Genomic DNA, 13,987 nt, shown 5'->3' with positions numbered 1-13,987 from the left:
CTTTGTGGTTTAGTACCACACTGGGTGGAGCTTATAACAACTGAGCCATTAAGGCCCGGGGGGGTGGAGAGAGGGGTGAGCAAGGAGCTCTGCAGACAATTTAAAAACAGCTTTACCCTTGAACTGTTTCAAACATTTATACCCAAATTAAAAAAAAAAAAACTGCAGGTGTAAACATCAGTTGAAGCTGTACTGGAGAGGTGGCGATTCAGAACTTGACACGGGTGCAGCTTTTAGAATTCACTTTATTTTTTTTTAAAAACCAGTAATGAAGCAGCACTGGCAGATTTACAGAGCAAGTCGGTGGTGATTACATGGGATGCAGCCACGACGAGTGAGCTGAATCTCAGCCAGGCGACGAGGCAGTTACAATGCCACGCTCTTCAGAAAAAAAATAAAGTGCAAATAAGACTTTGTGGAGAGCACTCAAAGCATCGATACAAATGAGGTAATTGGAACATGCCACTTAACTATGCACACAGAACAAAGGTCAGATCCTGCCATCATTGCTCTCTACCCCAAGACAGGAGCATGAATCTGTCTGCAGTCACAGCGCAAGCAATTTCTTAACAGCGCATTTGGTAAAACTGTAGCAGCCAAGGAAGGTATTGGATCTGTGGGTTCAGCTACGGCAGGAGACACTTGTCTGCTTTCTTCCCAACTCTGAGTGGGCCGCACTGACAACAGGCAGTCCGAGCAAAGGGCAACCGTAACAAATCTGAGGACTCTTCCCCCACGCAGATCAGTAGTAAATGATGAATTTCTGATGTTTGAACATCTAATGTGCAGCCATGAGGGAAAGGTGTGAAACCTTGACCTCCAGAGGGCAAGTCCGTTGCGTTAACGAACATACTACACCCCCAGCCCCGATCTCAGCAGGGTTACCTCTTAACAGGCGGAAATGTTATGCTTGCAATGCAACAAAGGTGGGACCAGAAACTAGAATCAAACATTGTTTGATATGAGCATTTTTACACGTGGAACAGAGTGACCTGGCTGATGTCCACAGACTGAACAGCCCCATAGCACTGCCAAAGCTCACTGTGATTGTCAAGCAGCAAAGAGCTGGCAGTTAGAGGCTCCTCTGGTGAACAATATATGGGGATTGTTGTTGAAGGTTTTATTTTGATTCATTTGTATACAGGAAACTTTTTTTTAAATCCGGCCGTGGTGCCGGTTCATCAAAAATTCCGGATAACCGAAAGCTATAGTAAAAGATAGGGAGAGCGGAGAGCTCTGTATAAAGCAACAAACCCTGTTGCTTAGCAACAGGTTCAGAACAATGGCCACAAGTTCCAAGCGTCTCTGTAGCTTAGCAACAGCTGCAGCCACACCCTTGTACAGCAACAGATGGAGGAAGGCAAGTACAATATGAAGTAAAACTTACCTGAACCTACTCCTGAATTTTGCCGGTTAACCGAGATTTCTGGTTATTTAGGTGCCGGTAAATCGAAAGTTTCCTGTATATATAAAAAGCCAGTAATGAGGGACTGGAGGGTGCAGTGGATTAGCTACTGGCCTTCACCAACCCGAGTCCAAATCCAACAGGCCTGATGGGATGAAAAGTTGAAAGTTTGCCTTGTTTTTAAAAAAACTTTAAATTCGTGAAGTGAGTTTGCAGTCTCAGTTCCTGATGAGAATTGGGCCCAGCACAAACATTCCTCCAATGGTGCAGTTAGCACACACCGAGGCTGCAGCTGAGACACACTAGAACAAAGGGAGATTTATTCTATATTTAAACTGTGTACCTGACCCAGCTTGGGTTTCGGCACGGGCCAGACAGAGTAAAGCTACACTGTCGCAACAAGCAACCTCAGGTTAGATACATAGTACGGCTCCCTCCACAGTGCCCCATCAAGCATTCCAAGATCACATACAACTTGGGTTAGATGCACAATAACGCTTCCTCTGCAAGGTCCCAACAAATACTCCCAGGTCAGATACCACTTGAGTTAGAGTAAAGCTCCCTCTATATTTTTCCACCAAGCACTCCTGGGTCAGGTACAGCACGGGTTAGATATAAACAAAATGATCCCCCCAAACCGGAGATGGATGACCCTGACTGCTGAGAAGTTTTTCCATGTCTCACATCAGGTATCTCTCAGCCTGACTGTCAATTTAGTGCAAATTGTGGGAAATGTTCTGCTGTGGCCTCATAGCCAAAAGGAGCTGAGCTACAAGTGCCATTCTATACAAGACCCATACGACCAGCTCTCACCCCATTGGTCAGGACCGGATTTGAACCCAGATCCCAGAAGCCCACATCACAACAGACTACAATCTAGTCTCCAGCAATTGTGTCGGTTGTGACTAAGGGTCTATAGTGACCAACGAGCTCATGCTTCCTCTCTCAGATACCGAAGGGCAACTTTACAAAGCACAATCTGCAGCCGTGATAAAACGGACACCCTGCTAGCCAGGCTCTTGCTGCTCAATAATGGAAACACTACTCGGTAACAGGACGTATTGCTGGTTCCTCTTCGGTGTGACATAGGCTGTTAGTAATGAGAGGTGGTACTGGTGTGGATTACATAGTTCAATAGAAGCTTAGATCTGAGCATTAGCCGCATGAAATTATAAAGACGCCTACCTCAAGTTTGTTTTATATGTGGCAGACTATGTACCTATAACAGGTGCTGTTTGAAGTTTGTGTTCGTTTACTTTAAACGCAGCTTTCGCCCCTCCACTTTGATTGTGATTGTGTAGCTCTGCTACCAGTGTCATTGTGCCCAGATTCCCCACTTGTTGGAATTACTGATGGGTGGCTCATGCCCCCTGCTTACCACCACTGTGGGAACACAATCACCACAAGGGGATGCCACGATTCAAGGCTAAGGGCAATTGGTGACGGGCAATAAATGCGGCCTTTCCAGTATTGCCCACATCCAAAGAACAAATGAAAAAATGCCTGGGGAACATTCTCACACATGGTTTACAGCTTCCTCACAGAAAAGACAAACCACACAACAACACCCCTCCACCATCACTACAACACATCTATCCATCACTTCAAGCTACTTCACCAACAGAGGAACTTAAACTTACACCATCTGTAACCACTCCAGACTATTGGAACATCCTTTTCCCATGTCTTCCAAAGAAATAAAGACTGACATACTTATCCAGGTCTGGGGGAGGGGGAAGGAAAGGTGGTAAAGCAGACACATTATGCCTGTTATCCCCGTCATTGACGTGGCAACAACAAAACGGAAGCAGTGGGCATAGTAAACAGCCGGGCACCTTAGATGGCTAACCCAGGTCAAGTAGGATGGCTCCACGTCCCGAAGTCGATCACAGCAGCTGGTACACAGCACAGATCCTGCGCATAGTTCCTAAAGCGATATACTCCAGCAGGTGGAGAGCGTGCTTCTCGTGAATGATTGTAAATGTACAAAAGTTCACCATCGCGTTGTCTGAATGCCCTTCTGGCGGCCCGGATATACGGGAGGGGGCTCGCTCTGCCACGCCGCGCGCTGTAGTTCAGGAGCGCACTACGGGCCAATCTCCTGCGTGCGGCTGGAAGGTGCATTGTGTACAAGGGCACCGCCCGGCCGTCTTGCGGTTACATTAAATCAAGCCTCTGACCAAAGTACCACGCGGCTTCCTTTGTCCACACTGATCACGTGCTCTCCAGACGGCGACCACGACACTGCATTTACGGAGGAACTGAACCGGAGAAGGAGGACAAAAAAGTACGAGAAAGGATCAGCGATTCTGTTTAGCACTATCACCACTCGCAACACACACGCTGTGCTGGCTTGCCTCCCACCTTGTGCCCTCCGTAAACCTGAACGCATCCAAAACTCTACTGCCCGTATCCCAACTTGCTCCAAGTGTCAGGTGTATTTACTTGTTAAATTTCCCCAAATATCTTCAGGCGAGCGAGGGAGGATACCTGGAAAACTGGCACTTAAAAAGGAACAAAAAAGGAGAGAAATTGCAATTCTGTAGTGCCTTTCACGACTTCAGAAAGTCCCAAAGCGCTTCACAGGCAATTAATTATTTAAAAGAGAGTCAATTTTATGTAGGTAAATGCAACAGCTAATTTGCATAGCAAGATCCCACAAACAGCAAACAAGATGAGTGACTAGTGAACTGCTTTGGTGGAACTAATTGAGATGGCCAGGTCACCAGGAGAACCCCTTGCTCTTCCTTCAATAGTGCCACCTGAACAGGTAGACAGGGCTTCAGTTTAACAGAGCACTCCCTCAGTACTGCTCGAGTGTCGGCCTAGATTCGGGTCACAAGTCCTGAATTGGGGCTTGGACCCATGACCTTCTGGCTCAGGAGGTCTGTATGTTACTAAAGGAGCTAAGCTAGCACAATTTGGGACCTGAAGAGGGGAAAACTGCACTTCGAAAATCTGCAGCTCAATCTGCTCTACAGGAAACAGCTCAATTAATTAGACAGAGAGACGAAAAGCACAAGGAGAAATCCACTCTCTGCCGTCGTTGTCTGGCCAGTGATGTTGCTGCACAGTGCCTTTAGATGGTACTTTTTTTGGTGCAGGGTGAATCGAGCAAATAAACAGATTTTTTTTGTCAAACACCACTCTCCTAGGACCTGGATTTGTGGCCTGATGACTATCCTCCTTTGGGGGAGAGGGGAAGATACGAGTAAAGGGGGTATCTTTGGGTTCAGCTAGCTCCAACATGGCACACCTGGCGCTGGAAGATCAGGAACCATGTCAACCCCATGGCAGACTCAGTAATCCTACACCTGAACCAGGCAGGCCCACAGTACTCCCGGGCACTGTTAGCTACTCTAGCTCTCTGATGGAACTTGGAAGACTAGTCCTCAAATATCAGCCTGGATTCCACCTCTGAACCAATATCCACAGACTCCCGTTGGTGAGTGCCTGTCTGAGCACCTCAGGTGTGGACAGGATTGGGGTCAGCTGTGATGCCCCTCATGGTCTATTAGACACTCGCAGTCTAGGCCTATGCATGAAGAATGGCCACTTGGGCAAGTTACTGGCACACTGCCAGGTCTGTAGCACCGCTCCCCAGCAAAAGGCAGCATCTTCAGGCGAGGAGTGGAACACAAATAAAATGGTGCAGAATGCACACTTTGAACAGCTGAACTTATGGCAGCCTGAAGTGGGTCCTTACAAACCGCTCGAGGGCAGAGAGTGCAGCTCAACACGCCGCTCGAGGGCAGCGAGTGCCGCTCAACACGCCGCTCGAGGGCAGCGAGTGCCGCTCAACACGCCGCTCGAGGGCAGCGAGTGCCCTCAACACACCGCTCGAGGGCATTGACAGGTCTCCCAACAATCCGCTTGAGGGCGGTGAAAGATCCCTCAGTCAAGTACGCACTTCAACAGGTGAACACAGCGTTACAAACACCTATCCCAACACAACCTCAGCGGCCAGTCTGTGACAAACCTGTGGTGCTTTCCCAGAGTTCTTTCTGTCTTCCCAGATTCAACGCTCCACACATAAAGTGTCCCATCTGAAGACCCGGCAGCCACAAACTTCCCATCCGGGCTGGAAAAAGAGAGTGAATTGGTGATGAGTGATTTCAGAGGGCTGGTGACTCTTTAACATACTGCGTGCAACTTGTGTTCCAGGGCAATGCCACACTGCAGGGTTAATGAGCGAAACTGAGAGTGACACTTGAGAGGCTCTGCTGATTGTATCACGCAATTTGAGGAGCAGTAACATGGTTGTTACTTTTGCTGATGGGCTGTCTTATAATGAAAGCCTCAGGAAGATTTAACAGCCAAGGGGTATGGTGGTGTAACGGTTATGTTACTGGACTAGTAATCCAGAGAACACGAGTTCAAATCCCACCACTGCAGTTTGAGAATTTGAATTCAGAAATAAAAAGCTGGTATAAGTAAAACTGACCAGAAGCCATGTAAAAACACAACTGGTTCACTAATGTCTTTTAGAGAAGGAAACCTGCCGTCCTTACCCGGTCTGGCTTATATGTGACTCCAGTCCCACACCAACATGGTTAACTCTTAACTGCCCTCTGAAGTGGCCCAGCAACATTTGCCAACGCTGCCCACTTCCAAGAATTAAAATAATGGGCTTGTGTTCCTGGTGTTCAGCTGGCAGGCTGTCTTATACTCTGCAAGGATCCATCAATCACCAGCCCGACACTCAACAATGGGCTAGGAATCTCCAGCTCAGACGCACATCTGAAAATTCCACGTGTTTGATGACGCCGTTACATTACCGTAACCAGCTCAACCTACTTCCATTAATTGTCGCTAAATTATTAATTTCCTTTATAATAGCAACAAGAAAAGTTAAAACCAACTCTACCTGTCCTAGTGGTTCTGACCACCTTCCCAAGTTGTTGGAATGCCTGTGCAGGCATTCCAAGTACATCCCTACTTGGCCAGGTTGGCGGAAGGCTCAGATGCCAGTGGGGCCCGTTTAGCTTTGCAACCAGCTATCAGTTTGTGTTGGAGGTAGGAAGTGAAGCACCACTGGTGCTTTCAATGTTAGGAGCAATGGATCATCTAAACCAAGGGCTGTCATTCAATGCTCTCATCATCAGGAGCAGAAGATATTTAATGTAATGTGAAGCAGCCTTTAACTTTCAAATGGTGAGGCTTCTAGGTTATAACAAGGTCAGTGCACTTGATAATCCAACACTGATGCAAATTTGAGAGATTCTCTTTCGTTAATGTTGCTCTGACACAGTGGTAGAAGTTCAAGGATAAGGGATTTGTGGGAGTGTCAATATTTCAAGGTGACACCCATGCTGGAAAATTTAAAAAACAAACCTCCCCTAAATCAAATCCTCCACTGTGACCAGTCACACAGTTGACCTGACGCACCTGAAGCTGCGCAGTGTGACCCGATCTGACACACCTGGTGTGTGCAGCGCTGCATCCTCCACCCCCTCTTCCTTCACTAAAGCACAATGAATATCTGTTAGTTCACAGATCAATGCCAGTTAGAAGTTAATTACCTGAACGTTACTCTTGTCCAATCTGATCCGCACTTGAATCCTTGCGAACTGTGCAGAGAGATTGTACAGGGTCAGAGACAGCAGCGAGAGGGACAACATTCACCACATGGGCCAGAGAGAGGGACACCAATCGCCACATGGGCCAGAGAGAGGAACACCAATCGCCACAGGGGCCAGAGAGAGGGACACCAATCGCCACATGGGCCAGAGAGTGGGACACCAATCGCCACATGGGCCAGAGAGAGGGACACCAATCACCACATGGGCCAGAGAGAGGGACACCAATCACCACATGGGCCAGAGAGAGGGACACCAATCACCACATGGGCCAGAGAGAGGGACACCAATCACCACATGGGCCAGAGAGAGGGACACCAATCACCACATGGGCCAGAGGGACACCAATCAACCACAGGGGTCAGAGAGTGGGACACCAATCAACCACAGGGGTCAGAGAGTGGGACACCAATCAACCACAGGGGTCAGAGAGTGGGACACCAATCAAGCACAGGGGTCAGAGAGTGGGACACCAATTCCTAGACGTAAACATCGGTGATATGGACACTGATCCCTAAATATATACAGATGGAAGCAAACAGTGATTCCTAAATGTAAACAGTTTTTCATCATCATTCCCAGGTATAAGCAGGACAACAGACACCAATTGCCAGGTATGAAGAGTTGAAGCCTGGGCCACCCCGTACAATTACCTGAAAGACTGTCTGGTCACATTTGTGCGCAGGTCAATGATCTTTAACAAGTCATCTCTGGAGCAGGTCAGTAGTTCTGTGCGCTCTGGGCTGAGATCGAGTGCCGTGATTCGGCCCTGCAGTTCCACCTCACGCACAATACTCTCAGTCCTGGGACAGAGTAGAAACAAAATAATATAATGCACATAAAATAACACAATCCCGGGATTGTAGAGGTCCAGCAGTAGAAGGTTATTTATGGAGCCTGATGTCTCACTCCCTGTCCCATTCAGTAGTGAAGTGCATATTGTTAGAATGTGTTCAGTTACAGTATATGGGAAAGTACAGAACTGGAAGAGACTCTGCAGGCCATCAGTCCCAAAACTAATATTTCAGTTGCCCAGTCCCTTAAATATCTATCTAAATGGCTCTATATTCACTGGAGTTTAGAAGAATGTGAGGTGATCTCATTGAAACGTATAAAATTCTTAGAGGGCTTGACAGGGTAGATGCAGACAGGCCGTTTCCCCTCGCTGGAGAGTCTAGAACTAGTGGGCATTGTCTCAGGATAGGGGTTTGGCCATTTAAGACTGAGATGAGGAGAAATTTCTTCACAAAGAGGATTGTGAATCTTTGGCATTCTCTACCCCAGAGGGCTCTGGATGCTCAGTCAATGAGTACATTCAAGACTGAGACTGATAGATTTTTGGGCACTAAGGGAGTCAAGAGATATGGGGATAGGGTGGGAAAGTGGAGTTAATGTAGAAGTTCAACCATGATCTTATTGAATAGTGGAGCAGGTTCGATGGGTCGTATGGCCTGCTCCTGCTCCTATTTCTTATGTTATTATGTAAATCGCCATTAAAATTATCCAGACTATCTGTGTCCACTAACCCCCCCACCAAGGGCCGTTTTCTCCACACGTTCACCAACCTCTGCACAACTTTGTGCTCCTTCCTTATTCTAAACTCTAGCCTGTGGCCCGGCTTCTAGTTTGTGGGAAACTTAAATACATTCTAAGGTTCAATCTGTCTATTCCTTTAAGGATCTTGAATAATATCTCCCCCGAGACTTTTCTCCTTCATGTAAACTGTCCAGTTACAATACTTTGCCTTGTGGCATTTAAGTGCATAATATGATAAATTTACAAGAAGCACACTAAGTGATTCTGGAGGTAGACCCATCACGATCATCTCACCTGATGTCCCAGAAGCGAATCTTCTTGTCAAAGTGCCCGCTCATAACACACTGCTCAGTGCAAACAATGTCATTGCAGCTGGAACCAGCAAACACGGTCTTTATACCTGGAAGAGAAAGGGTCAACACTGAATAAAGAGATGGAAATAAGACAGAGCAATGTTCCTGAAGAGCCTTATTCTGTTTTTTTTCTCCAAATGACTTGTGCGTTATATTTGTGCATCTCAAGGTATTGGGGAACAGAACACTTCCCCATGTCAGCATCAAGCTCACTCAGGTTAGGTACAGCAAGGGTCAGCTGCAGAGTACGGCTCCTTCTATACTGCCACATCAAGCATCCCCAAGTTAGGCACAGACTGGGTTAGATAAAGTAAAGATTGCTCTATACTAGCCCAAACACTCCCAGGCCGGGTACAGCACAAGTCAGATATAGAAGAAAGCTCCATGTACATGGCAAGAACACTGTGCCTGAGCACCAACCCTGGAGGAGCACCACTCATGTACCAGCTGTCCTGTGGACTCAGCGAGAATATCAACTAGGGTCAAATTAGGTCCATTTTTGAACTACAGATCCATACCCACTCAAAACTGGTGGCGACTGCTCCCATTCATTTCACTTAGGACACTTCAAGCCAGCAAACATGGAAAACCTGTGTCAATCTAGGCTGGATCCAAACGTAGGACGTAGTCTTCAACTGTCCCCTCCAGCCGTTTGATTTATGGAAATAATAATTCCTTCAGCAATTGTGCTGCATTTGTTAACTTTCACCCGGCTCCCTACCTGTTGCTCACAAGCATTTGCCAATCATTGATGAACCCTCTACTTGATGTGCAAGTGGGTATTTACGTAGTATATATGGCACAGGTACAAGCCAGTCGGCCCAACCATTTATGCTCCACTCAAGCCTCCTCCAGTCTTTCCTCATTTACCTCTATCAGCATAACCCTCTATTCCCTTCCCCCTCATATGCTTATCTAGCTTCCCCTTAAATGCATCTATACTATTCACTTCAACTACTCCCTGTGGTAACAAGTTCCACATTCTCACCACTCTCTGGGTAAAGAGGTTTCTTCTGAATTCCCTATTGGATTTCTTGGTGACTATCTTATATTGATGGCCTCTAGTTTTGCTCTTCCCCACAAGTGGAAACATTCTCTCTGCGTCTACTCTATCAAAATCTTTCATAATTTTAAAGACATCTATTAGGTCAACCCTCGGCCTTCTCTTTTCAAGAGAAAAGAGGCCCAGCCTGTTCATCCTTTCCCGATAGGTATACCCTTGCATTTCTGGGATCATCCTTGTAAATCTTTTTTGTACCCTCTCTAATGCCGCTATATCCTTTTCACATAATATGATGACCAGAACTGTACGTAGTACTCCAAGGGTGTCTAACCAAGGTTCGATACAAGTTTAGCATAACTTCTCTACTTTTCAATTCTATCCTTCTAGAAATAAACCCTAGTGCTTGGTTTGCTTTTTAATGACCTTGTTAACCTGCGTCGCTACTTTCAGTGATTTGTACTTGGAGATCCTTTTGCTCTTCTACCCCATTTAGATTCTTATTTTCCAAGTAATGTGACCTCCCTATTTTTCTTACCAAAATGCAATACCTCACATTTGTGTTGAACTTAATTTGCCAATTATATGCCCATTCTGCAAGTTTAATATCTCCTTGTAATTTGTTGCACTCCACTTCAGTATTGACTATGAACCCCCCCCCCCCCAAAACCAATTTGGTATCATCCGCAAATCCTCTCTGGTGAAGGCGGCCCAGCAGCGCCTATATTTCCTAAGGAAGCTGAAGGGATGTAACCTGTCACCCCTGATCCTCTCTAACTTTTACCGCTGCATTATAGAGAGCATCCCGACAAACTGTATCACAGTATGGTATGGCAGCTGTAGCTACTATGACCGGAAAGCCCTGCAGCGGGTAGTCAAAACTGCCCAACGCATTACCGGCACCCGGCTACCGACCATAGAGCACATATACCAGAAACGCTGTTTACGGAGGTCATGGACCATCATCAAAGACCCTACCCACCCCAGCCACAGTCTGTTCGCCCTCCTGCCATCTGGGAGACGCTACAGATGCATTCGCACCCGAACGACCAGATTTAGGAACAGCTTCTTTCCCAGGGCTGTCATCCTACTGAACTCCACAAATAAACTCTAAAGCCTGCACATCTGCCAATGCACTTTATTATGTTTGTGTTAATGTTACAAGTCAAATGAATGTTGAATGTTTAAATGTCTTAATCTAAATGTACACTCTCGGGAGCCGCAAGCCTACATTTCGTTGTACTGCACTTGTGCACTAACAATGACAATAAGGTTGATTAAATTAAATTAAATGATTAAATTAAATTAATTAAATTTAGAAATTGCGTTTTTGATTCTAAAGTCTAAATCATTAATGTAAATTGTGAACAACATTGGTCCCAGCAGTGATCCTTGTGTGACCCGACTTTCCATCTTCTGCCACTCTGAATAACTACTCTTTACCCCTACTCTCTGCGGTGACTTGAAGCCAGCTAGCTAGCTATTCTGCTACTTGTCCCCTGACTCTGCATTCTCTGACCCTATTCATTAGTCTATTATTATCGAAGGCCTTTTGGCAATCTAGATAAATTACATCTACTGCATTACCCTTGTCTACTCTCTGTTATCTCTTCAAAGAATTCAATGAGGTTGAAGGGAGTCAGGAGCCCCGGAGAAGGCAGAGGATAAAGAGAGCGGGAGGCCGAGGACAGTGGCCGGAAAGGAGTCGGCAGCCCTGGCGAAGGCAGACGATAAGTCAGAGCAGCTGAAGGCAGTTAAGTAGGGAAACTAGACCTATAAAAACAGGCTTCGCAGTGCCATCTGCACTGAGAGCGGTTTGCATAGAGTGCTGAGAGTTGGGTGAGTGAGGGAGCTAGGTGGGTGAGGAGTGGAAGAGGAGCTCCCTTGCTTCATCTTTGCTTTCCCTAACTTTTCACTCTGTAGGATTTGGTTCTTACTTTACACCCAGGAAAGAGTCCGAGAGCAAGAGCAGTCAAACAACAACTGCAAAACCGCTAAAGTGATATCACAACCAGGGAAGGAGCCGATTGGTAAGAAACATAGAAGATAGGAGCAGCAGACGACCATTTGGCCCCTCGAGCCCGCTCCACCATTCAATGAGATCATGGCTGATCATCCAAATTCAGTACCCTGTCCCTGCCTTCTCCCCATATCTCTTGATCCCTTTAGCCTTAAAAAATATATCCAACTCCTTCTTGAATATATTTAATGAACTGGCCTCCACCGCCCTCTGTGGCAGAGAATTCCACAGGTTCACCACTCTCTGGGTGAAGAAATTCCTCCTCATCTCTGTCCTAAATGGCTTACCCCTTATCCTTAGACTATGTCCCCTGGTTCTGGACTCCCCGGACATCGGGAACATCCTTCCTGCATCTAGTCTGTCCAGGCCTGACAGAATTTTATAGGTTTCGATGAGATTCCCTCTCAATCTTCTAAACTCCAGTGAGTATAAGCCCAATCGACACAATCTCTCCTCATAAGTCATTCCTGCCATCCCAGGTATCAGCCTGGTGAATCTTCGCTGCACTCCTTCCATGCCAAGAACATCCTTCCTCAGATAAGGCGACCAAAACGGCACACAATACTCAAGGTGCGGTCTCACCAAGGCCCTGTACAACTGTAGCAAAACATCCTTGTTCCTGTACTCGAAACCTCTTGCTACGCAGGCCAACATACCATTTGCCTTCTTAACCGCCTGCTGCACCTGCATGCTTACCTTCAGCAACTGGTGCACAAGAACACCCAGGTCTCTTTGCACTTCCCCTTCTCCCAATCTATTGCCATTCAAATAATAATTAGCCTTCCTGTTTTTGCCACCAAAGTGGATAACCTCACATTTATCCACATTATAGTGCATTTGCCATGTTTCTGCCCAGTCACCCAACCTGTCCAAATCATACTGGAGTTTCACGACATCCGCCTCACAGCATACCCTCCCACCCAGCTTTGTGTCGTCTGCAAATTTGGAGATATTACATCCAATTCCCTCGTCCAGATCATTAATATATATTGTGAACACCTGGGGTCCGAGGACCGATCCTTGCGGTACCCCACTAGTCACTGCCTGCCACTCGGAAAACGACCCGTTTATTCCAACTCTTTGCTTTCTATCTGCCAACCAGTTCTCTATCCACAGCGGCGGACCTGGGTGTGGAGTGAGGAGTGAGCAGCGAGGCTTAAAAAGCGGCAGCAGCGAGTGAGGCCCGACCACAGCGGCGGACCTGGGTGTGGAGAGAGGAGCGAGCCTTAAAAGTGGCAGCAGCGAGCGAGGCCCGACCACAGCGGCAGACCTGGGTGTGGAGTGAGGAGCGAGCCTTAAAAGTGGCAGCAGCGAGCGAGGCCCGACCACAGCGGCGGACCTGGGTGTGGAGTGAGGAGCGAGCAGCGAGGCTTAAAAGCGGCAGCAGCGAGCGAGGCCCGACCACAGCGGCAGACCTGGGTGTGGAGTGAGGAGCGAGCAGCGAGGCTTAAAGGCGGCAGCAGCGAGCGAGGCCCGACCACAGCGGCGGACCTGGGTGTGGAGTGAGGAGCGAGCAGCGAGGCTTAAAAGCGGCAGCAGCGAGCGAGGCCCGACCACAGCGGCAGACCTGGGTGTGGAGTGAGGAGCGAGCAGCGAGGCTTAAAGGCGGCAGCAGCGAGCGAGGCCCGACCACAGCGGCGGACCTGGGTGTGGAGCGAGGAGCGAGCAGCGAGGCTTAAAAGCGGCAGCAGCGAGCGAGGCCCGACCACAGCGGCAGACCTGGGTGTGGAGTGAGGAGCGAGGCTTACCAATTCAGCAGCGGGAGAGAGGTAAAAAGTAATCAAAGTGTGACGTCACCAGAAAGCAGGTAACTGATTTGTTGGTGAGTATTTCTCTTTCTCCTTTTTTTTCCCCAAACTTAAACTCTGTGGTTTATAGTTTCTAAGCTCCGAGGTGTAGCGGGGACTGCTGGTAACCAAAAACGTAACTTAATTTAAAGGAAGTAAAGGGTAAGTCATGTCAGGACAGCTCAGCCCCGTAGTTTGCTCCTCCTGCACTATGTGGGAAATCAGGACACTTCCTGTGTCCCTGACGACCATGTGTGCGGGAAGTGTGTCCAGCTGAAGCTACTGACAGACCGCATTGCGGCACTGG

The 13,987-nt window shown here is 47.6% G+C and overlaps 1 protein-coding gene across 2 annotated transcripts in view; it reads right to left on the bottom strand.

Annotated features, from left to right (window-relative positions):
• Nucleotides 1-227: 227 nt before the first annotated feature.
• The window catches only part of atg16l1 (ATG16 autophagy related 16-like 1 (S. cerevisiae)), a 59,453-nt gene continuing 45,693 nt past the window's right edge, over nt 228-13,987 (bottom strand). For both annotated transcript variants that reach the window (XM_085990702.1, XM_085990703.1), the window contains 5 exons: nt 8,815-8,920; nt 7,638-7,787; nt 6,928-6,975; nt 5,385-5,486; nt 228-3,666 (listed from right to left, as the gene is read on the bottom strand). In XM_085990702.1, coding sequence (XP_085846828.1) covers nt 3,573-3,666; nt 5,385-5,486; nt 6,928-6,975; nt 7,638-7,787; nt 8,815-8,920 — 500 coding nt within the window. In that variant the 3' untranslated portion in view covers nt 228-3,572. The remainder of the gene's footprint in view (nt 3,667-5,384; nt 5,487-6,927; nt 6,976-7,637; nt 7,788-8,814; nt 8,921-13,987) is intronic.

The sequence above is a fragment of the Somniosus microcephalus genome, chromosome 6, assembly GCF_052327205.1.
Source record: "Somniosus microcephalus isolate GS21.2 chromosome 6, FLI_Smic_1.0, whole genome shotgun sequence".
NCBI lineage: Eukaryota > Metazoa > Chordata > Chondrichthyes > Squaliformes > Somniosidae > Somniosus > Somniosus microcephalus.
This window is presented reverse-complemented; position numbering and strand designations above follow the sequence as displayed.